General features: G+C 46.1%; 1 protein-coding gene across 2 annotated transcripts in view; it reads left to right on the forward strand.

Moving 5' to 3' along the window:
- sh2b3 (SH2B adaptor protein 3) overlaps positions 1-25,259 on the forward strand; it is a 49,799-nt gene that overhangs the window by 2,246 nt on the left and 22,294 nt on the right. Inside the window, exon 2 of one of the 2 annotated variants that reach the window (XM_056418012.1) lies at positions 12,656-13,876. In XM_056418012.1, the coding sequence (XP_056273987.1) occupies positions 12,686-13,876 (1,191 nt within the window). In that variant the 5' untranslated portion in view covers positions 12,656-12,685. The remainder of the gene's footprint in view (positions 1-12,655; positions 13,877-25,259) is intronic. The other variant, XM_056418013.1, reaches the window with a different exon arrangement.

The raw sequence follows: 25,259 nt of genomic DNA on the forward strand, positions 1-25,259 counted from the left end.
CCCCGCCACGTCACTGGGTCCCCTGCCATGTCACTGGGTCCCCCGCCATGTCACTGGGTCCCCCGCCATGTCACTGGGTCCCTCGCCATGTCACTGGGTCCCCCGCCACGTCACTGGGTCCCCTGCCACGTCACTGGGTCCCCCGCCACGTCACTGGGTCCCCGCCACGTCACTGGGTCCCCGCCATGTCACTGGGTCCCCGCCATGTCACTGGGTCCCCGCCACGTCACTGGGTCCCCGCCACGTCACTGGGTCCCCGCCATGTCACTGGGTCCCTGCCATGTCACTGGGTCCCGCCATGTCACTGGGTCCCCGCCATGTCACTGGGTCCCCGCCACGTCACTGGGTCCCCGCCATGTCACTGGGTCCCCGCCATGTCACTGGGTCCCCGCCATGTCACTGGGTCCCCGCCACGTCACTGGGTCCCTGCCATGTCACTGGGTCCCCGCCATGTCACTTCACTGGGTCCCCGCCACGTCACTGGGTCCCGCCATGTCACTGGGTCCCTGCCATGTCACTGGGTCCCCGCCATGTCACTGGGTCCTCGCCATGTCACTGGGTCCCCGCCATGTCACTGGGTCCCCGCCATGTCACTGGGTCCCTGCCATGTCACTGGGTCCTGCCATGTCACTGGGTCCCCGCCATGTCACTAGGTCCTCGCCATGTCACTGGGTCCCCCGCCATGTCACTGGGTCCCCTGCCATGTCACTGGGTCCCTCGCCACGTCACTGGGTCCCCCTCCATGTCACTGGGTCCCTCGCCATGTCACTGGGTCCCCTGCCATGTCACTGGGTCCCTCGCCATGTCACTGGGTCCCTCGCCATGTCACTGGGTCCCCCGCCATGTCACTGGGTCCCTCGCCATGTCACTGGGTCCCCCGCCACGTCTCCCAGGTCAGAGTGAAACCTCTGGAGAGAGCTTCCTGCCTCGTCCCGTCAGCCTCAGACCCCGAGAGCCGGAGCCTCAATGCAGAATGTTTAAATATAAGGAATCCCCCGTCGGCTGACGGTCCATGAGCTCTGGCCTGGAACACGGAACCAACACGTCCACCTCTTCTTTGGGTTCTAGTGTTCTACTAGTTACATTACCCACTGACTCACAGTCGCACTAGTGTTCTATCGATGTTCTACCAGTGTTCTACTAGTGTTCTACTAGTGTTCTACTGGTGTTCTACAAGTGTTCTACCATTGTTCTACTGGTGTTCTACTAGTTTTCTATTGATGTTCTACAAGTGTTCTATCAATGTTCGACTGGTGTTCTACCATTGTTCTACTGGTGTTCTACCAGTGTTCTACGAGTGTTCTATCGATGTTCTTCTAGTGTTCTACTAGTGTTCTACTGGTGTTCTACCTGTGTTCTACTAGTGTTCTATCGATGTTCCGCTAGTGTTCTACCAGTGTTCTTTGGCGGTTCTCTCTGAGCAGCAGTGTATACGATCAGCGTTCCTTGAGGTGGACAGCTAGCTGAATGCCCCCCCGCCCACACAAACCGAATTCATGAACCGCTGCTGGCGTCAGAATGTTGTAGATCTGTGGAGCCGGGCGTTGGGCTGAGTGGAGCCGTGCATATTGTGTACAATATTTAAAAACAAACAAGCTGGTGCAAGAAGCGTGCCTCTAGGGTTGGGGAAGTATCGACTGCACGCGGTATTCTCCGTGGCAGAGCGGCTGACGTCTGTCAACCAAACCAACGGTTCACTGCAAATTAAAGGCTCAGTGCAGCTCCAGGTCTTTAATTGACGTTTACGTTTCCCGATGTCTCCCGATGAATTTCCGAGAAGTGTTGCGTAAACACCGTTAACAGCCAGTCGCCTTCCCCCGGAGACGAAGGTGACGCTCCTCTCAACGTGATTCAAATGACATTTTCTGTGACGCGACGCGGTTACTCGGTCAGGGAGTTTGTCCGTCGCAACGCAATGAAGTCCGGGTCTCTCTAGAGACGTCTTTCCCTAAAAGAGAAAAAAAATGGCGGCATGTTTGAAATGAGACATTCTTGAAGCGTCGTGCACATTCGATACGTGTGTCGACCGTGGACACGAACAAAAGGTATACAGTAGTCGGGTTTAGGTTCTTGCGTGTGGAAGCGTTTTTGGGGGGCGGGGGTGGGGCGGACGCACTCATGCGTGCCAGTGTGTTTTTTCCAAGGAAGCAATAATTAGAGGCTGTGTGTGTGTTTACCCCCGATGCGCCCCTGTTCTTGTTGTTGTAAGAATGCTGATTATAGGCCAGATTTAGCTGCAGCAGTACGAGGATGTAGCTTAAAAACATGTGTGCTTTGCAGTTGCAATAGGTTAGTGTGTGTGTGTGTGTGTGTGTGTGTGTGTGTGTTTGGCCATAGGACGGGGTCAAGAGTTTGGCTTTTGTCAAGCTTAAGAAAAGAAACACACCAGGAATGTTTGCTTTGTTTAGTTTTTTGAGTCATGAGAACTTTAAGAGTGCAAACAACAATTAGTCCATTAATGTATGTACTCGTCTACGTTGGTAAAAGATTTATCTTTTCGGTTGCTTTTTTTGTTTGTTGCAAAAATGCTAAACATTTGTCTGGTTTCAGCTCCTCCAATATGAGGATGTGTTGCAATTCTGTGTCAAATGTGACGGTAAATAAAACAAGTTGTTTGCTCACTGCAGACGGCAGCGAGGACTTTTTTCTCCTTTTCAGATGGAAAAAAAAGAAACTCTCATGAAGCAAACAATGCATCAATTGAGAAAGCAATCAGCAGGCGGCTGGATAATAATCATTAGTTGCGGCCCAACGGTACGTACACCTAAATAGTTCTTTGTGTGTTTGTTCCTCGTGTCTTCGGTTGAAGTGGAAGGAGGAACACACTCGTACACTAAACACACACTTTGTGTCATGTCAAGTTTGTTTCCAACACAAGGACAGAGTTTGTTATCTCTGCAGAGATATAAAAAAACATTCTTAGGTGGGGTTTTCTGTGTCAGAATGAGTGAGGGGGTTGTGTGTGTGTGTGTGTGTATATGTGTGTGTATTGGGGTGGAGGGGCTGAAACCCAATATTCCAGTGTGGAAAAGTTTGTAACTCCTGAATTTGCCTTCTAACAAGTCAGATGCCCACAGTTGATGTGAAGGAGTCAGTTGCCTTACACCCACAACCTCCCCCCCCCCCCCCCACACACACACACACACACTACTATCATGCGTCTTCCCAATGAATCAGAAATGCATCTTGAGTAGGCATGACTCATTCATAAAGTGCCAGTGGACTTCAGCCAGAGATCTCCGTGGTACAAACCCCTCAACCCCCTCAACCCCCTCCCACTGGAACATTTGCGTCTGCTTGAATTGGCTGAATTGTATTGATTTGTCTCAGCCCAGTTGTGAATGATGGATTGTTGTTTTTCTGGCTTTTCAAAAACCCAGCCCGTGTTGAAGGGTTCCAGTAAGATGTTGAGGTCAGCATTCGGGGCCTTTGGAGCCGAGGAACACTTAAACCGTTCGGGTGTTCAGTGTGCGAGTATTTAACGTTCTGGAGTGTGTGCAGTCCAGTCCGTGTTCAATTTGACCAGGGCTCTGTGTGTGTGTGTGTAAATGTTGATGTGCATGCATTCAGTGTTTCTTCTTTTTAACAGTGTGCAAAGTGTAGTGAAGGATGATATTTGTGCAGTGCCCTCGAGGCCCTGCAGGATCCTGCTTATTTTAAAACAACATTCAGATTCAGGTTTGCAAACGCAGAAATAGACTCAGATTTATTTTTGACATCAGAATTGATGCCTTTTCATCAAAAATAATAGTGCTATGTGATAACCATGTTTCATCTTATTATATAACCTGTAATGGTTGTGTTGAAAGGCAATGAACAAAAGCATTGAACTAGTGGGTTTAAAGGTAAAAAATAACAGAAAATTAGCTTTTATTTTTTAAGCCGCTCTTTTCTCTTTTATGTAATTGTAAATGGATATTTGGGGCTTTTGGGGGGTTACTGGTCTACATGCTATTGGTCAAACAAAACAAAGATGGCACCGTGTTTTGCTGGAAATTTGTGTCGGATATTTTCCCCCAATTTCTGACTAACCGAAGAAATGAGCTGATGAATGGAGAGAGAGTGAGCTGCAGACTCGTCCTATAATCTCTCTACGCTCCCCCATTGAGCAACAGAGATGTCCACAATATATGACTTGAACTTTTGTTTTCACTCTGGTTGGGCAATAGCTCTGCCACCATTAGTCATATGGGTTATATAACAACGTTGTGATTGGATGTTGAGGTATTTTGGTTTCACATGACTCATACCCGCATGAATACGTCTCATTTTAGATTTTGAAAACCTCCCGTACTGTAATGACATTAGCATCAGTTTGACTTTTTGAGGTGAGACTCTGAATACTTCGATATGCTGCCAGCGCAACGAGTCTCCAAAACGCTAAAGGCATTAAGTGACGGGTCGCTTGTGAGGCCACTGACCTCATTCCTTCAGTCTCCCCTCGTTACAACTCGCATCCATCTGTGCAAAAAAATAAATAAAATACGGTCCCTCTTTTAGTTTTGTCTGGGAGCCCTGTTTGAGTATTTCCTTGACACCAGGGTCCGTCTCCGCCGGCTAATGACAGAGTGCAGACTGTGCAGAAACGTTTTGGATTAGTCATCGGTAGGTTGCCAGACGACTGAAAGGATGCTTGTTAGCTTAAGAACTACCGGGCACTCGTCATGTATGCTGTTTTAAAAAACAACCCCCAGATTTGACTCTCGTGGACTTGCTCCTCGGGTCGATTCTCTACTTTTTAATCCTCCCTGGTTCCGTTTCCCTTTCTTATCCCAGATCCTGCCCTTTTCTTCTCGTTTTCTTCCTTTCCCCCGACCTGCCTCCCTCTGGCGGTTCCCAGGAAGTGACCAGAGAGCGAACCGGGCTTCATTTTTTGCGCGTCTCAAGAATAGCAGCATTGTGTCGTGCTGGAGGACTGCATTGTTGTGGGGAAAGTAAAACAAACAAAAAAGCCCACTGTGTGTGCCCAGAAGTCTTTTGCCTGGCCGACATACATATGCAGTACAAAAATAAGCCATCGCTATTCCACAGCTGTTCCCGCCTCTTTTTTCTTTTATTCATTATGAGAGAAAGCGGTTTCAAGATGCGGACTGTTGGAAACAAAACAGTGATACTCATTTCGGAAAAGATGTAAAATAAGGGTGTCAGCCACAGTTAATGCCAAACATTGAGAACTAATCTAGCTTTGTTTGTCATTCTGTCGTGTGGGTATACTATTTTTTTGTGTGCACTTTATTGTCCTTTATTGTAAGTATTTCATCTTTTTGCTGGTGGCTCATATTTGAAATGGACTTTGGTTGGGATGTAGCTGCAGGCTCCCCTCCCTCTTGTTTCACCCCGAATCAGCTGATGCGCCCCCCCCCCGCCCCCTCCCAGGCCAATGGGTAGTTAAGGCTCAGGGTTATCTCATGTTTCGGTGCTACTTCCTCCTTCACAATATTTTCTCACAATCATGTAAGCTGTGCGTGTCTCGCGTTCCCCTCTGTCCGCTATCAGCGCCTTTTCTTTTCTTCACATCTCGCTTCACACGAGCGGGAACACCGAGACTGGACCGATCCCTTCCCTGCAATCGTCTACCCCCCCCCCCCTTTCATGCTTTTCATGCGGCTGATCAATCGGGCGACAAATAAACACGGCGCCTTTTTGCCGGGGTGAGACGGATGCACAGCAGCCTGTCACACTCAAACGCAAAGAGATAATAACATAATAGCGTGGTGTCGGTTCACCTTAACCGCTGAGTTGGCGAACAGAGGAGCCCCTGGCACGCCTCTCAGAACAATACCGAGCGGTCTCGGTGGGAGTCCCTGGCGTTCTGTTCCAATAACGACACGCTTCACAGTGACTTGGGATGTAAGTCGGGATGACAGTCGGGATGACAGTCGGGATGACAGTCGGGATTTGGGCTTTCACTGCAAGTGAAAGTGGATTTGCTCTACATTTTACAAGCCCAAGCCTGAAAGTGTCAAATAAAGTGAGTGCGGTACAATTATTTAGTTTCGGTCAGTATCGCTACCTCGGGCATCGTCGCATGCCAGCCGCATCCCCGCGCTCCTCTCTGATGGCTGGTAGATTAAAAAGAAGACGGGGCTAACCGAGGCAGCCTCGTCTGCGTCCTGGTGGGAGCGTGACGAGGAGTAGTGCACCGATGCATCACGTGACTGCACGAGTTTAACTTGGAATACCAAGTCCCATTCGACCTCAGCATTAACTTTGGATAAGTCTGTCTGGTCAGAAAAGGCCTCACTGAGTTCCTTGCATGGCTACATCCGGTTCATAATGCATGTTTAAAACACTGATGGGTCCGTTTGAACTTTTTCTCTCTTTTTGGTACGATATGAAGTACAAACAGTCATTACAGTCATGCGATATCTTAAGTAACTGCTGTCGCACTTTGATATCCTGGTACTTTTTTCCCCAACCCTGAAGTTCGTGTGTGTGTGTGTGTGTGTCTGTGTGTGTGTGTTGGTCGCCGCTTGCCAGGGCAGGGCTTCCTGTTGCTCTGTGATTGCTGCCCAGAGGCAGAGACCCCTCTTTAGCTCTGCCACCTGGACGCGACGCCATCGCCTCTTCTCCCGCTCCGTTTCCCTCACTTCCTGCCTGCCTTCTCATTATGCCCTCGTCTCGCTTTCTGTCCATCCATGTGACCCCTCGCATCTCCTCCTTTTCCTTTTCATGTTTTGACTCCCTCACTACTTCCTCCCTCCTCCTCTCTCTCTTTACTTCATAAGCCCCTAGCGCCTGCTCTCCCACACCCACTTACTCTCTCCCTGCTTTGTGACTGTATCCCCGGCTCTGGGATTAATTCAGTGATTCAGGGAATAAAAATTCAAAGGTGGTAACAAAATCTGTTTTTTATTCCAGACTTTGTGATGCACATGTTGCATTTTTTTTTTTTCCACTCAAGTTTTACTGGGGAAAAAAACCCTGCCGTGTTTGAAGTCTCAGAGCTCCTTGATGCCATGCGGACTAATTTGGTTGTAAGCAACAGATTGGATCCGGCTGATCTCTGTAATAAGGACAGGGCTATATAAAGGTCAGAAGGATGTGGCTCGCTGTAAATTGCATTTTATATAATGAGAATGACAATTAGGAGCACGTCCTATTTTTAACACAACCAAACGCTGCAAGGCGGTGTACATCGGCACATATTCTCAAACGAGTTAGTCACACACACACACACACACACACACACGCGCCTCTTTGAGTGCGTTTTGAAAAATTAGACGCGAATGCATGTTAAAACACGGAGGCGGATGCATTAATGCATAGTTTCCTAGAAGGAAGGCCTTTAAGACTTGAGGTTGGGTTTATTGCTCGCTAGTTATTGTAGTCAGAGAAATCCACATGTGAGCACTGAAGGGGGAGATTATCTTTTTGGTCATAAAGATTTCCTGGAGCCCAATGTGAGATCCTCATATTTCTTTAAAACAAAAAAGGGAGTTCAGTCCAACTACAGGAGCAACACATATTTACATGTGATAAAAAGCATTTATTTGACTAAGCAGTTAAAGAGTATATTGGGGCTGTAACTCATTATTAACCAATGTGCTGATTATTATTAAACTCAATGATTAAGATGACATTTTGATGTTAGCTTAGAAAAAGAAAATGAGGAAAACAAAAATCACACTTAAGGAGCTTTGAGAAGGCATTTAAACTCATAAAAATGGTTTTATGATTGATGATCAAAATAGCTGCTTGGGTATTTATCAGTAGTCAATTTAGTCCTAAATCCCACAGGCGCACATTACTATCATTTATTTAACCTATGAAAACCTAATTATCAGGTGAAAATAACTTTGAATAAGCAAATAATTGGTTTGGGGTCATTTCCATGGAGCCAGAGTCACAGCCAGTCACCACCTTTAGAAAGTCTGCATCGTAAAGCCACTTCCACCCCGGCTTCAGCATGTGGCGATGGCAGTCACCGCCTGCTATGAATACATGACCGGAGAGCTCAGAGACCTCTTTGTGCGTGTGCGTGCGTGCACGCACGTGCACACATGTGTGTCTATTACATCAAACAAGAGCTGCTCCCAGCTGGGGACAACAGGGAGTGTGTGAGACCTGATACCGAGCTCTCGAGATATAAATAGGACCTCCCTGCGACGAGCGGCATTGATAATGCTCCGTGTGTTGCGTCTCCGTCAATGAGCGTCTTGGTAGATTTGACGTTTCTTGGCTTTTGCTCAGGAATTAATGCAATTTCTATTTTTTTATTTTCTTAATCTTAATTCGACGGTGGTGATGTTTGAGTTGGTCGGATTTGAACTCCTGGAAGTGTGTTTGTATTTCAAAAGACAAGGAACTAGCAGCTTGGCTCTGCTCCCAATAGGCCAGAGCCAGGACACTGTTCACTGGCCACCGCAGACAGACCGCCAGCTCGTCTGCGTTTGGCCTTCAGCGGGAACGGCATACCAGCGCATCACATGCTCACCCCCCCCCCCCAATGTGTCCAGAGGTTGATCCAAAGTTGGGTTAACAATCAACTCGGTGAGCTGACACGAGTCATGAGGTTTCTCACGCTGATCAATTCATGTGTGTGTGACTTTCATGCATCCTGTTTCCTTCCTGCCTGCTTAATACATGAATTAACAAAGCAACAAAGAGTTGAGGGGCAGCAACAACTGTGCTGCACATTTCTGTCATATTGTGTGCTGGTGTTCAACCCATCTAGATCTTAGCTTTGACTCTTCAAACTATTTGGGTAGAATCTTAACTTCTTATAAGATGCATTTGTTATAATTAATCATCTAGTTTCTCAAATAATGGTTCAGTGTCACATTCACGTTGCTCGTGTTGTCTGACATCATTTATGAACGGAATATAATAATGTTGGTCAGACATAGGAGAGCATCGAATCCCCACATTTGAGAGGGTTTGTATTTCCTGCTTGAAAAACTAGTTGCTGATAAATCATCTGTTGACTGACCCGTCAATTAACCGGCAGTTGTTGCCGCTAGAACTCACGTCAGAGGAGCAGATAAGGAGCCAGTACTCGTCTTTCTGAATTGTCAGCTGTCACAAGCTGCCGTCCCGGCGGGCTATTTTCTTCCTAGCACCTGCTCGACAAAAGCAAATTACTACTAAGTGTTGCCGTCTTTTTTGTGTCTATTTTTACGCAGCTGGTTTGAGCTGCAGCCTGCGTCCTGTCAGTCACAGGTGGGGACATACGCCAGGAGCATTTGTTTGGTTTACATGTTTTTTTCTTCTAGCACACAAACCTGCGACCGATGTCGACATCAGCCACTTAGTTGCTCAGGCCTCCTTCTCAACAAAAGCTGCACCAGATTGAGAGCGAGGCGAAGAAAGCAAGCTGTGTGTGTGTGTGTGCGCTTGTCACAGGGAAGAATGTAGTCATTGAGGAAGAGGACGGGGGAGTGATGAGGAAGGTGAGCGGGACAAAGACACGAGGGAACTTTGACTCTATCACGCAGGAATGTTTTCAATTCGCAACTCGCTGGGGTTTTAAATTGGCCTATTTTCATCCCCCCCCCCGCCCACCAAACACCATCTAGCAAAACAATAACGCGATGACACAAAGAGCCACGTCGAGGTCAGAGGTCCTGGAGGACGGAGAAATGAAGAGGGCGCGCACACTGTATTTGTCTCGTTGTTTTCCCTCGCCGCGGGAGCGTCGAGGTGTAAGTAAAGGAAGCGCGGACCCCAAGCACATCTGGAGATTCTCATACCAGAGGACAGCGGGGGTGAAAAGAAAGGGGGAGGGGAAACCATGGGAACGGAGACGGCCGAGCCCCCCGGAGGGAGACGGCGAGAGGGAAATGTGTGAGTGCGTGATCTGTAGTTATGTCAGTCAGTGCTGAGTCATTCGCTGGGCTGGCCGGGCAGATAGAAACAGGCTTCTGGTGGTGTGTGTGTGTGTGTGGGGGGGGGGGGGGGGGCAGCTGGAGGGGCACAAGGGGGGAACGCACTGAGCATGCTCTGAAGAAGTACCGGAAGGGAATTAGTTGTTGTGACAGGACACATCCAGGAACTGTGGTGACGCAATATTTCGCGTTGCCAGCTTTTCACCGATGCCCCCGCGTGTGTGTGTGTGTGTGTGTGTGTGTGTCCCGGTGTGTTTATTGGTAATGTGGGGAACACATCTCAAAGGATCCACAGCTCGCCGTCTCTGAACGTCGTCGTTTAGGACGGCGAGAAGCAAAAAGAGATGGTGGCCGAGCGACAACGAGACGTGTTGCTCCACGTTTGGCCTCGACCATGAGTCGCCCGCCCCCCCCCTTCTATTTCTTGTGGTTTTCTGTGATCTGTTGGAACCCCCCCCCCCCCCACACACACAGACACACACACACACACACATACTTCCTGTATTTAGAAAAGACCCCTCTGTGCTCCACTGGGGGAAGATGGTATGTCCACGCATGTGTGCCACATGTTGTACTTTGAAAATTACAATCTTGTGTTGGTTCCACCGCTGCTGTTGGCGAACCGTTTCAACTCGTTTAGGGGGAGCGTAAAGGGCACGAGCCGCCGGACAGAACGTGACCCGCGCTTCTCGTACAACGCACAGATTAGTTTCACGGTGGTTTTCTACGTACCATCGGCGTGTGTGGAGAATCTAATTAAAATGAGACCAAAATGATTTAGTGAAAACAAACCTGTTGATGAAACTTCATTTATGTATAAAGCTTTGTTTTAACGCGACATGACAGCCGGGTGAACGTCTCACGGCTCTGCGGCGGATCATATGACGTTGTATCCATGGGTCGTCTGCACGAACCAAGACGCTCCATTGTTGCATCAGCAAGGCCTCTTCGGGTTCTTTGAACGTGAGTCCTCTTCCTGCTACTCCTCGTCTGCGACGCGGGTGGGGGAGGGAGGGTCAGCGAGGAAAACGCATTATGGAGAGTGTAGAGCTCGCATCTACATCGTTGAATACTTAGGAAGGCACCCTGTTTCCTCTTTTCTGTGGGACGATGTGGTTAGCTACAAAACCACTGCCTCATTTCTCTTAAATTAAAAAAATAAATAAGCAGTTAGTTAACTATGACGGATAGGTCAGGGCCCGATGGTTGGTGGTAAAGTGAAGCTTTGCCACTAAAATAAGGATGTTTAAAAAAAAAGTGGCCATAGAGAGAATTCTGTCCATATTATCATAACGAGCAAAACCTGCAGGTATTTGTAAAGCCTGAATAAGGATGAAACTAATGGTTCACAGTGTGTCAGTATGCAGCAACAGGAGCATAGAAGTGAAACACAGAAACGACAGAGAATAAGAAGTAGCCCCTTCCATTATGTAATGCAGCATCCACGCTTTGATTCCTGGAGGCCAGGATCTTTGTTGCATGTCATACCTTCATTTCCTGTCTTTTTATTTATTTAAATTTTTTTTTTTTACAGTCTGCTCTCAAAGAAATGTCAGTGGCCCAAAAAATGTGAAATGTAGCAGCCAGAAAGAATGGAGGCAAATTTGGCAGTCGGAACGCAGTAAAACCCAACTGCCAATTGGGCCGAGAAAATGATCATTAAACACCATTTGTCAGCAGTTATTTCCTCGCCGAGCAGCATAGTTTATTGTTTTCTTTTTAGGGCCGTCAACGAGCATGTTGTCGGCCCATCATCATCGTCGGCTGCATATGGAGTGAGAACATAATCTGACCATAACAACATCTGATGCACAGAGCTCCCTAGGGTGCCACGTTTAGTTTTCATATTTCCTAACCAAGCAGAATTAGGAGAAAAGAAGATTATCGTTGTCGATTATTGGTTCAAATCAGGTTCTAAATTGAAGTCTTTGGGGACCAAGACAAGAGGTTTGAGCGAGAACATGGGGGGGGGGGTCAAGTGACCACCGTCCATGTTATAACCCGGACAGGGCTTCAAAAACAACAAAATAAAAAAGCAGAAGGAGCATAGAAACAGGTCTCACACACACACACACACACACACACACACACACACATGGCCAAGTAGGCAGTGTGGCTGATTGAGACATTTTTAAAACCAGACTTCCTCAAGTCTTCATTCAGTGTCTGTCCGAATGACTTCTGGCTGTTTTCATTCATTTCAAATAGCCGAGACTCTGTCATCCATGTCGCTGCAATTTGTAAGAGATTTGTCAATTCCAGTGACTCCACTTCCTCATTTCCTTTATTTTTTTTCTGTGACAAACTTTTCTGTGTGTTTGCTCCTGATTCAATTTACTGTTTTTCCACAAATTGAAGGGTTGCCGATTGTCCTCTGAGTGACCTTGGGGGCCGTCCCCATCCGCTAAGATACTCTAGGACTGGTTGATCGCCAGAGATTCTTTGCAGGCCCACGTAACCCAATTTAGTTTCTGTTTGAGACCGAGCACAGATAAAATCTGACTTTTTGGCTGTCCTTACTCAGTGTTTGCATTGTTTAAAACTTTCTAGTCGTTCAAAGAAGTGCTCCGACTGTTTAGCCAGCGCTCCAGTTGTTGGATGAAAAACTTGTTGCACTCCACAGTATCTTGATTTGCCTCTAATTGCATTTCCATATCTCTCCTTTTGTTTGTCCCTCAAACATCTCTTTTTTTTCTGCCTCTCTGCTCAACCGTCCATCCCTCCACTCTCCAAATCAACCCCTTGACCCCCACCTCCTTCTCCAACCATCCCTTTCTCATTTCCTCTTCCCCTCTCTCTATCTCCTTTCAACCTTCTTTGTCTCGCAGCAGTGATTCTCAGCCGCTCTGGTTACTGCAATGAATGGTAACACTATCCATCCTGCCAACACCACCGCAGCGACAGCAGGAGGAGGCGGCCCAGGCGTGGCGGCGCCCCCGCGAGGCTGGAGGGAATTCTGCGAACTGCACGCCATCGCCACAGCCCGGCAGCTGGCCGGACACTACCGGAGCTTCGCCAGAGAGCAACCGCAGCATGACGTGCTCCCGGCGGAGACCTTCTCCAAGCAGTTCACCGACCTCTTCCAGCAGCACTTCTGCGGCGAGGTCGACAAAGATGGCGCTCTGCTCGGCCGGGGCACGGGCCCCGGTTCTACCGGGAGCGCTTTTTTCACCACTCCGGGGGCCCCTCCTCTCCCGTCGCAGACCGTGATCGGTCGATTGCGGATCACATCTCTGTCGGGGGTCCAGGACTATCGAGAGGCGGGCCGGCCGAGCGGAGGAGCCGCCCCGTTTGGTGTGGTTTCGCCGAAAGGGGAGCCGGCGGTGGCGAGCCGGGAGCAGGAGCAGCCGCTGCGATGCGCGGCGGGCAGCTCCTTGTCGGGAAACCCGGTGGTGCTCAGAGGGTCGACCCGGGGCCTCGGCAGCGGGCCGCTGCTGATTCGTAGCCGCAGCAGCGAGGAGATCCCTGGCGCCGATCACCGGCAGGTATCTCAACGGTACTCCTCCGACTCCTCCACCTCCAACGCCGCACGGGGCGACGTCACACATTTCTCCGTCAGCCAAATCCGGCACACCGTGAGACGGCTGCTCTCAAAGCGGCCCGGCCCCCCCTCATCCCAGGACCTGGCCCCTAACAACCCCACCACCACCAGCAGCAGCAATCCCCCAAATAATGGTGACAGGGTGGGCGTAATCTCCTCCACACACGGGGAAGTGTCCTCCTCCCCCTCTTCCTCACACTCCCCCTCTTGTCTGAACTCTGAAGCCTTGCCCCCAGCCTCTTCTCACACGTCCGTGGCTGGAGTCGCCTCTCACTTCCTGGATCGCTTTCGTTGGTTACGCAGCGGAAGCATGAGGCAGAAGAGGTCAGAGGTGAGCGGCTGCTGTAAAGAGGGCCAACTGAAGTACTTGCTGGTGGAAGACACTATCTCAGACACTCAGCCCCGCTGGCAACGCTGCCGCCTGCTGGTCAGGAGGATCAGGGACGCTCAAGTAGGAGGAAGAGGAGGCGGAGAGATGTACCAGTTGGAGCTCTATGATCCTCCAAAGGTAGAAACATCGGCTCACGCTTACATCTATACACACATATCTCACACACGCCAAGCCGTTATTACAATACATTGTGGGTAATCAAGGACTATATGTCCATTATATATTGTTTGATTTTCCACACTAAAAATCCACACAGTCAATAATTGCCTCATGTGTTGCCATTCCAAACGAAATGCGACGTCTTATAAACGGCGTCTGAAAAGGTGCTCATTGGTCCCCCAGGAAGGAGAGAGAGGAAGTTAGAGCTGGATCACTTCAGCGATGGCTGCAATGCACGTTGTCGACATCGAGACAGACGTAAATACTGTCTCTTCAGGATGGTTTTGATGGCAACACGTGCGGCATTAGCAGTTCGCTGCTCACGCTGCCATGTTCTCATTCTCAGTTTGGTCAAATTGCACATGAATAGGGCAGGAGTGACACTTGGTGTCATGTACATGACTTTGTGTTATACATATTATGTATGTATATATATATATATCTATATATATATACATGTATATATATATGGATATATATATGTATATATATTAGGGCTGTGAAACGATTACAATTTTTAATCAGGTTAATCACAGGTCTCTGTGGATTAATCATGATTAATCACATATATACATTTACAGGGTTAGGACTAGTGACTTTTCTTTGCTCCGTCCCGCGCAGACACTTGAGAGCCCTGCATTTATACACAGGGGGGCACATAACTTGCTCACCAGTGCGCGCGCCAGCATCGGAGCTCTGCCGACTTTTTTCATTAGAAACCAGACACTTCCACCTAGACGGAGATCGGAGTCGTGTTACCGACATTAGAGACAGAATGACATGCTGCTGGTTAGAGATCTTTATTGAAACAACAGACGGATTGGAAGCTCATTCTGCGCATGCGTTAAATGCGTAAAAAAATAAAACTAGTTAATCCTGTAATTTAATTAACTGAGTTAACGCGTTATTTTTCACAGCACTAATATATATATGTATATATATATATATATACATATATATGTGATGAATGCTTCGACATTGCAAATTAACGAAATAGTTCAAGATTAAGGGAAACATACTTTTAGTTTCCTTTCCAAACGTGAGTCAGCCAAGAGGTATCACAGCTGTGCTGCAAATCTGCGTCAATCTGACCCCAAAATTAATGCACATAAATTAGTGTTATCACTAGAGTGGTATCCTCCTATTTAATGGTATCTTCTCATCTTACTCTTGGCTACAAAAGGAATAACTCATGTCTGACTGTGGCTGCCGTATTTTTTCATTCATAGTATTGAAATTAAGAAGGCGGTGAAAAGAACATCCTTTGAGCCTCATCGTCACGTTTTTGATTAATGTGTTTAGAAATTAGCACGATTTACGAGTGAAATAAATCCAAACACCCAAATGTGATATATGTACAACATTCACGATTTGTTAACATCTTATTACGGCAGTTACTATTATTACTTTATTGTAGTTGTACCATGCAGATGTACATGAGGCTGCATGTATGTAGCTAACAACTCCTCGGTTCCTGTTTAGAGCAGGTGCCTGCTTTAATTAGACTGTTTCACAAGAACGTGTGTTTGCCGGTTCTTGTAACTGTTTTTAGTTTTTAGTCGTCGCGCCACTGAACCGGCCGCCGGCTTCCTCAGCCTGTGTTTCACATCTGGGGAAGATGGCGAGTTCCATGGAAACCCACAGAAGCCTCTCGAGGGCTTTAAAGGGGTTAATGTCCTAAAGCCAGGCTGTGTCACAAATGCGTCTGCACACTCACTCGCACACAGAGGCACAAAGTCATTTCCTGTTTCTAGTTGTTTTAGTCTCAGGGGTTCCCCGCCCCCCCATCCCCCCTTTCTTCAAATAATGTATTTCCTCTGTTTGTTTTGCCTCGATACGTGATATGTCGCCACATCTGAGAAGCTCTTATTGCTGCACAGTTTGCCACATTATAAAACCAAAGCCCGGATGACGTTGAGCTTTGTCTCAGAAAAGTGTTTTATTGGTCATTTTCATCACATCTTTGCCCCCCAGTGATCGGTTTAGGTTTCATCTGCAGCTACAGAGTGTGCTGGGATGTTCTGGGCGTGTTTTGGTGTTAAAACGTGCTGCAGAAGCCAAAGAGGTGATATAACTGGTCTGGTCACAGCTTGGGCTGATAACAACTATGAGAGCATCGCGTATGTTCTTGCCTTGCCTGCAGAGCACGAGGGTCGCAGTTAAAACGCCGTCATTGGTTTCACACTGATAACCTTTAGAGATAGGAGAACGGAGGGTTTGGCCTTTAACATCGTTCAAGAAGCCTGAGGAAATGGAGTTGCCGTTCGTATTAGTAAAGACGAATTTACTGTATCTGTGCCTTCGCCGATTATTGTCACGCATTTCTTTGTAATACAGTAATTTTCATGCATTGCTGTAAGCACATCATTTGCCCTGTGTGGCATTTGTTGTGCTCGATTACCTCAAATAATCTGCAGTATGCATGTCTCCTTTGACTCTTTAGTGAGTAGATATGCCTCCTACACGGTTTCCTGTTTGTGTGGGGTTCGCTTCAGCCAGTCAACACATTTCTTCTTATTACCTCACGATGAGAGCATGACTATCGGAAAAATATTGAGTTATTCCCTATGAAATATATATCTGTTTGCGTATTTTTAAGTTTCGGATCAAGAAAGATTCAAACCTGTAACAATTCCAGATGGGGCCAGCTGCAGGGCTGCATGTCCCACACACCCAGTCCCCCAAGATCCCCAAACAGGAATCAGCTTGGAGGGAGTTGACTGACCGTCCCACAGTACAGGGCCCTAAAGTTCAGTCTCTTCAGGTTGTGTGCATTCAAATGTGCATTCTGGCACGAGAAGAGGTAAATGAAAAAAGACGCTGTGTGTGTGTTTTTATATTTAGCAGCCCTCAGCTCTTCAGCCATGTGCGTGAGCTAATTCAGTTAATGATAGAGTTGTGTGTGTGTGTGTGTGTGTGTGTGCACATATTTGATCAGAATTAGGAAGGTATTAGCAGGATTCTTCGTAGCTGATTGCAAGAATTCTTTTGTTGCATTGCTGCTCTGAGTGAGTGCTCCCCTCACTGTGTGTGTGTGTGTGTGTGTGTGCGTGCAAGAGAGAGAGAGAGAGGTCTTGGCAGGGCAGAGTTTAGGCCCTTAAAAGGCAGGAGAACTGTGGTCTTGCATGCACACATTTAAACATACAGAAGAAAAGAAAATGCATTCAAAGCCTAAAAGAAGTCCTTCAGAAGGTCACATGCTGCGCTGGGGTTGCTAAGTTATACATTGTGCTGGTAGCGTTTATTTTGTGTAGGCGTCAATAAGGGTTTCACACATCTGTGCGCTATTTCTGTGTGTGTGTGCTTGTACGCCTTCACGCCGCACAGGAGATAATAATCCATGCGTAGTGTTCATATGTATTTTAACCCGCATCTTTCAGTCTGAGAATAAAGATGAGTTCATTTTACACAGAGGAGGAAGCTGCAGGATAACTGATGCATATGTTTGTGTGAGAAAGTTGCAGTCAAGTCATAAAAGTTGAGACAGGTTCTTTTAATGCTACTGTCAGATTGAACATAGCTTTAAACTGCCAACTACCCAACTCCCTACTTTTGTCAGAAGTCATAGGTGAACATAAATTATGGGGAAACACAGGATAACGAATCTGCTCTCATGATTCCATCTTTATAGTCTGGTATGTGTAAATGCATTTGATTTAACAAGGATTTTGTTATATCAGCAAATCACCAGAATGATGACTTGTATTAACTTTAAAACAGCAGGAGAAATAAGCAAACAACTGGCAGGATGCAAAGATTTTGTTACGGTTGAGTTCACATTTAAAACATACGGCACAAATTAAAAAACAGACACTTTTCTCTTTCATGCTTCTATATCAGCTGTAAAAAAAGAAAGAATACCATGGTCCAGTGATAGTTTAACACGTTATAGTGTTGAGCAAAAGGTCCAAGCCTACAAATGATAAAATGGTTACATTTGCGATTGTTATAGTAATATTGGATAATTACAACATTTACATAATTTGTAAAAAAAGAAAGATTAAAGTCAACCTATTCCAATTCATTGCTAATTGAATGAAAGGTGATGCTTTAATTATTCCCCATGATTATCTACTTTATAAGAAAATTCATTAAAAATCTTTTTAAAAAGAGATGAAATTAGAAGCCTATATTAAATAAATTCCCTGCGGAGGAAATTCATAATAAAAAAAAAAGAGACTTTATCTCTTCCACTAGAAGAGGGTAGATGTGATATGTCTACCCTCTTCCAATACATACGGTCTGTATTTTTTATTTATTTAGCAGATGGGATGGCAAAATAGCCAAAGTGATGTAACACTTGTTTTATTACAGAAGTGAATCTTGTCACGTCAGCTGGAACAAGCAGAAGTCCCCAAAATGTCCTCCAGTGTCATCTCAGGCTTTAAGTCTTGCCTTGAACGTTTGTTTTTCGGCTAAACCGACACCGCTAAACAATGACCATCGCCGTCATATTTCGACATAGCTGAAAGGAATGTGAGTGGCGTTGGTTCTGCGATCTGTTCAGTTCGACAATGTGCCGTTTCCGTCGTCTCGGGGGTTATCTCGAGAACCTTCCTCTCGGCCGAGGTAACGTTATGGGCAACGCCGAGCCCCACCTCTCTTTCCATCTGGTTACGGACGAGGTTAAGGCCTTGCCAGGAAAATCGTGGTATTCTGTCCTCCGGAGACATTTCCAGCAGACGGCTGCAGTCCGATATGTTTCCTCAGACCTCCTCTTAATCACACTCATCTCATCTCAGCTGTGTTTGTGCGTTTGTTTCTGCTCTTCTCGTCCGGCCCTCGTGGTTTTGAGCTCTCTCGCACATATTTTCATGTATGTTGACATATAGAATAAAAGCTTAGTCTTCGCTTTTTCTCTCTCTCTCGCTCTCTCTCCGTGCCATCAGGGTCAAGCGGCGCTTTATCTTGAGCCTTCAGAACAAAGAAAAAAAATGGAGGAGCTTCCAGTAATAGGCCTTCTGTGAAGCCACATGCGGCATTGTGTCTTATCAAACCATCAGGATTAGTTAGGTCTCCTCCAAATGCGTTTTAAATACATGCATTCTTGTATTTACATTTACTTTTACACGTTCTTCTCGCTACATCTCTGCAGAGTTTAGCTTTTCCCCCTTTCGCGAAGCAAGAGACAGTAAGAGAGGAGTTTGCAACATCAGTGGAAAATACTTTTCCAACAACCGGGCTCTGGTGTCCATCTGTTCTGTGTTACTTGTTGTACTTCAGTCTCTCATATGGCAACATGCAGCGTTAATTTGGCTCTCGCTGCATACCACAACTAAGGCTCTGAACATATGGGCCCCAGTCAGCTGAACCAGAAGTGGAACGAAACCGACCAGGAGAGACACGAGAGGCGCGGCAGCCGCAGGAGACACGAGGAGGAAAGACGGACTCAAAGTTAGACGGACAAGACAGAAAATAAGAGATCAAGCTGGAGGTCCGTTTTCTGAAACGCAAGAAGACGCTTCCCTGGTTGCACACAGAGTTAGTAAACACTTTATTTAAGGTGTCATGCACACGATGCCCCGCCCACATTGACGTCAACGGTATTCAGGAACGAGACGTCTTATGTTACACTGAACAAGAAAGATCTTGTGGTCTCTGAGTCCCAGGTCCTACACTGATTCTTTTCTGGTTCTGGTGTCGTCAGTGGACATCCGGGCCAAACAAATGACCTTATTCATTGATTCAATTCAATTCAATTCAATTCAGTTTATTTGTATAGCCCAATTTCACAAATTACAAATTTGTCTCGGAGTGCTTTACAATCTGTACACATAGACATCCCTGCCCCAAAACCTCACATCGGACCAGGAAAAACTCCCAAATAACCCTTCAGGGGAAAAAGGAAGAAACCTGGAGGAGAGCAACAGAGGAGGATCCCTCTCCTAGGATGGACAGATGCAATAGATGTAATGTGTACAGAAGGACAGATTTAGAGTTAAAATACATTCAATGAATATGACAGAGTGTATGAATAGTTCATAGTAGGCATATTCCACGATGGAGACCTCCACGATCCATCAGGCAGATGGCGGTGGGCGGAGTCTCAACAGGACAGTGGCGTAGTCATGAGCAGGAATTCCACGACCCAGACGATCCATCAGGCAGATAGGATCTATGCTGCTTCATAGGGTCCGATGACCCCATGAGACGGAAAGTCAAAAGGACTTCCAGGGAGAAAGCAGAGTTAGTAACGTGTGATTGAGAGATGAAAATTCATCCTTAAGGAGAGAAAAAGAGGAGATAGGTACTCAGTGCATCCTAAAACGCCCCGCAGCTATAAGCCTATAGCAGCATATCAAGGGGCTGGACCAGGGCAAACCTGATTCAGCCCTAACTATAAGCTCTGTCAAAGAGGAAGGTCTTAAGTCTACACTTAAACGAGGTGACTGTGTCTGCCTCCCGGACTGAAATTGGAAGCTGGTTCCATAAAAGAGGAGCTTGATAACTAAAGGCTCTGGCTCCCATTCTACTTTTTAAGACTCTAGGAACTACAAGTAGTCCCGCATTTAGTGAGCGTAGTTTCTTAGGGGGCAATATGACAAGCTCCTTAAGATATGATGGAGCATCACCAATCAAGGCTTTGTAGGTTAAGAGAAGAATTTTAAAAGTGATTCTTGATTTTACTGGGAGCCAGTGCAGAGCAGCTAGTGCAGGAGTGATGTGATCGCTTTCTTTATTTGTAGTGAGAACACGAGCTGCAGCATTCTGGATCAACTGAGGGACCTAAGAGATTTATTAGAGCAGCCTGCTAATAAGGAGTTGCAGTAATCCAGTCTCAACGACGTAACGAATGAACCAATTTTTCTGCATCTTTTGAGACAAGATGTGCCTGATTTTGAAATATTACGAGATGAAAGAATGCAGTCCTTGAGATTTGCTTTACGTGGAGTTAAAGGACAAGTCCCGATCAAAGATAACGCCAAGATTCTTTACAGTGGTGTTGGATGCCAGGGCAATGCCGCTACAGAATCCACATCACCAGATAATTGATCTCTGAGGTGCTCAGGCCGATTTAAATTACTTCGGTTTTGTCTGAGTTTAACATCAAGAAGTTGCAGGTCATCCATGTTTTTATGTCTTTAAGACATGCTTGAATTTTACAGAGTTGGTTGCTCTCCTCTGGTTTTATCGATAAATATAGTTGAGTGTCATCTGCATAACAATGAAAGTTTATGGAGTGTTTCCTGATAATATTGCCCAAAGGAAGCATGTATAAGGTAAATAGAATTGGTCCAAGCACAGAACCTTGTGGAACTCCGTGATTAACGTTGGTGGTTATCGAGGCGCCATCGCTAAATACAAACTGAGATCGATCTGATAAATAGGATTTAAACCAAATTAGTGCCGTGCCTGAAATGCCAATCGACTGCTCCAGTCTCTGTAACAGGATGTCATGGTCAATGGTGTCGAATGCAGCACTAAGGTCTAACAAGACCAGGACAGAGAGGAGTCCTTTATCTGCTGCCATTAAGAGGTCATTTGTAATTTTCACCAGTGTCGCGGTGCTGTGGTGTTTTGTGAATCCTGATTGAAATTTCTCAAATAAACTATTATGATGTAGAAAGTCGACAACTGAGATTTGCATCACACTCTTCTCAAGGAAGAGGAGGAAGGGGAGGTTAGAGATCGTAGTTTAGCCAATACCCTGGATCCAGGCTTTTCTTCAGGAGAGGTTTAATAACAGCCACCTTGAAGGAGTGTGGTACGTGGCCTGTTAGCAGACACACATTAATATTCCATAAGAGAGAGCCAAATAAAGGTAAAAAGCCTTTAAGCAGCCTCAGGGGATGGGGTCCAAAGAGACAGACGTGTAGTAGAAGAAACCTAGTGGAAAATAATTGGTCACGGTTGATAGGAGAAAATCCTCCAAATATACACCAGGGCATAGCGGTTTCCAAGGGCATTTCCACTTGAGGACAGATTGGCACTGGTTATGGGCAAGAGATTATTAATCTTGTCCCTAATAGTTAAAATCTTTTCATTAAAGAAGTTCATAAAGTCATTACCACTAAGGTTTATAGGAATGCTCGGCCACAGAGCTGTGACTCTCGTCAGCCTGGCTACAGTGCTGAAGAGAAACCTGGGTTGTTTTTGGGGTTTTTCTATTATTAATGAGTAATAGGCTGCTCTGGCATTACGGAGGGCCTTCTTATATGTTTTAAGACTATCTCGCCAAACTAAGCGGGATTCTTCGAGATTAGTTGAACCATATGCTCGCAAGTCTTACGCTTTTCTTGCTTCAGCGGGTCTGAGGGTTATACCAGGGAGCAAACTTCCTCTTCCTAAGTGGATCAACAGGAATTAATAAGCAACTGCTTTGATTACGGATAAACTAGAAATGATCTGGTTCCAGTTTCTCAAGTGTGAGAATGTGCTGCTTTTCTTTATCTTCTGTGATAGTAAACTTGATATCTTTGGCTTTGAGGCTGTTTGACGGAATAAGACATGTGAAAACGTCACGTTGGGCTTTCAGATGTCAAGTGGGCCTCTGTTGATCAAAGTATTCAGAACAGGGACGGGACTTTAGTTTTGTTTGACATCATCGCAGCCTTTGTATCGCACCCACAAAGTAAAATCTTTGTTTGACTTTCATGAATCCTAGAAATTAGTCATATAATGGATGTAAAAGTTGTCATGTGTGCACAGGCATGCGTGTGTACCGCGTTCACCACATTTACGGTGTGAATATCATGCAACAAATACATTTGTTCGAAGTGTGAATGTCAATGTTAACCCTGTCGGTCTCCTTTGAGTCATTTGACTAGATTACCTGAAGGCTTTAGTTTACTGTCTCTCTGCTGACGAGCCTTTCATTGCAAGATCTCCCATAAAAGAGGGAACCTTTTGAAATTGGAACAAAAAGATTCTGAGAATCTTCAGGCAGTCGTCCAGTTGGCTCTGAGTTTGGAAATCCCTCTGGGAACAATATCTCTGGTTTGTTGGCATAATATTGTTGATTTGAAGCCAAACCGAGCCGTCCTTTACTTGTAGTTGCAGGATTGCAAGAGAATATTGATTTCCCAACAACAACCACGTTGGGGGGGGGGGGAGGGGATTGGTTATGCACATGCAGTGTTTGGTTAATTGTATTATCACTATTGTTTTTTTCACTGACTGATCGTTTCACCACTAGAACGGTCCAAAAAGCTGAACAACCTGTAAAAAAGAAAAGAGAAGAGGTTTTCCACGTTGAGAGGGTAGGTTGTTTAAACCACCTGTTTTGTAGACTTTCCCTTTTGGTCACGGTGAGGTGCTCGGACGAAAATGTGCAAGGGTAGTGCAAAACGCTAGAAAGGCATGAAATGATGAGAAACCTGAAAGATTGAGTCGTCTCAGTGATCACACATGTGGGGCATCGCTGCAGTTTCCCACTTTTTAAGATAGTCTGGTAAGATCCAGATGTCAGGCTACATTCAGTCTTGTATTTGGTGTATAATTTCGTATTTTTCTTAATTATAATTCCTAACACCCCACACTTTAGTGAAAGTTGTCTTGAGGGATGACGACTGAGTACAACACCAGTGTTTATCCAAAGTCAGCGGTAAACGCAGGAACGTGGTGCGTCGTAAAGAGATCCGACCAAATTAAAACCCACATATTTACAGTTTTCCAACTAAAGCACTTGGTGTAAATAAAACCAGCGGCGTCAAAGCACTGGAACCTCTCAGATGTTGCAGACTACATAGAGGACAAGACAATCTCTACTTTAACTTCTCTCAGAGGGTTTGTGGAGACGAATCAAAGACACGTCTGACCCTTTCAAAAAGAAAACTGGCTTCTGATGCTGAATCGTTGCTCCCCTTGTTCTTTGATCTAATATGAGATGCAACACGATATGACTCATGTGGACATCTTTGATTTGAAAAGCTTGCGTTGTGGACAAGAGTTTAGAGACCAGCTCCATTTCAGTTTACACGAACGGGGGTTTGCCCACGCCGGTCTCAGGAGACCTTGACTGGGGGCTATTGGAGTATTTTGAGGAATTTAACCCGCCTTGGAAAACTCTCTGCGGATGAGTCCACCAGGAAACCCCCCATCTCCTGGAGGTCACTGCGTTGGCCATGAAGCTTTGTATTGGTCGGATTAGACGAGCTGAAAGGTTTTAATATTGGTGGTCTTGTTTGACGGGCCTCTTCACTGGTGTGTGAGGTTTCAGGGCAGCGCCTCTTGGAGTTGGGTGTTGGTTCCTATTTGTTGTTATTGTCAGACGTGACTATTTTGTGAACAATAACAAGAAAAAGTTGTATTAAAGATACGCTCCCACGATTTGGTGAAGCATAGAGAACGCAAGAGAAAGAGAGGGAGACTAAATGAATGGCTGCTAAAAGATTCACAACAGCTGTTTAATTCAATTCAGTTTATTTTGTATTGCCTGATATTACAAATTACAAATATGCCTCAGAGGGATTTACAGTCTGTACACATACGACATCCCAGACCTTTGACCTCACATCGGATCAGGAACAACTCCCGAGAAATAGAAGAAAAAAACTTTCACAGGGAAAAAAGTGATGAAACCTTCAGGAGAGCAACAGAGGAGGATCCCTCTCCAGGATGGACGGAGGACAGAGACATCAAGTGACCAGATAAACAGCAATACAGAGTTACATCAACACATTCAAGGAATATGTTGAAGAATAATGTCGTTATTGTCGCATAGCGTGCCGCCCTTGGAACTAGATGGGAATGAGTGGGTCCCGTGTACTTGGTACCAGGAGGGGAAACATGCTTGCTCATGTAAAAAGAAGAAAAAAGTATACGGAAGACAAATGATTGCAATGATTGAAGTTAAGCCAAGATGTGGCGCACATCAAAGTCCACAGGGTTAGGGGGGGGGGGGGCACCGGTTACTACAAATGGCAGCTTTTCACCTCATTTGTCACTTTAGTATATATTTATTTGAATTCAGAATTAGTTTTGCCGCATGTGTGTGTGTGTCTTTCAGCGTTTCAAAAATCTACAGCAACATCTCAAGGAAGTGGCGTGGTTAGAGTCATGTGGTCAAGATGTTTGTCAGATCTCTCCGTCTTGCTTTCTAGTTCTGCGTCTTTTGTGCTCGTCGTGCCGTCTCTGCCGGCATCAAAGAATACTTCCACTACTTCACTTCAATACTCAGTGCCCCCCCCCCCCCACTCATGAGTTATAGTATTTAATCATTCATGCATCTGAAATGTGTGTGAATTCTTCCCCCTGTCATAACATCTCTGTTGGACTCTATTTTGTGTGTGTGTGTGTGTGTGTGTGTGTGTGTGTGGAGGGTGGGGGTTGCATGTGTGTGTGTGTGTGTACATGTTTGCATGTGTGTGTGTTTGTGTGTGTGTCTGACCTACAATCACAG

The sequence above is a fragment of the Pseudoliparis swirei genome, chromosome 7 (assembly GCF_029220125.1).
Source record: "Pseudoliparis swirei isolate HS2019 ecotype Mariana Trench chromosome 7, NWPU_hadal_v1, whole genome shotgun sequence".
NCBI classification, from domain to species: domain Eukaryota; kingdom Metazoa; phylum Chordata; class Actinopteri; order Perciformes; family Liparidae; genus Pseudoliparis; species Pseudoliparis swirei.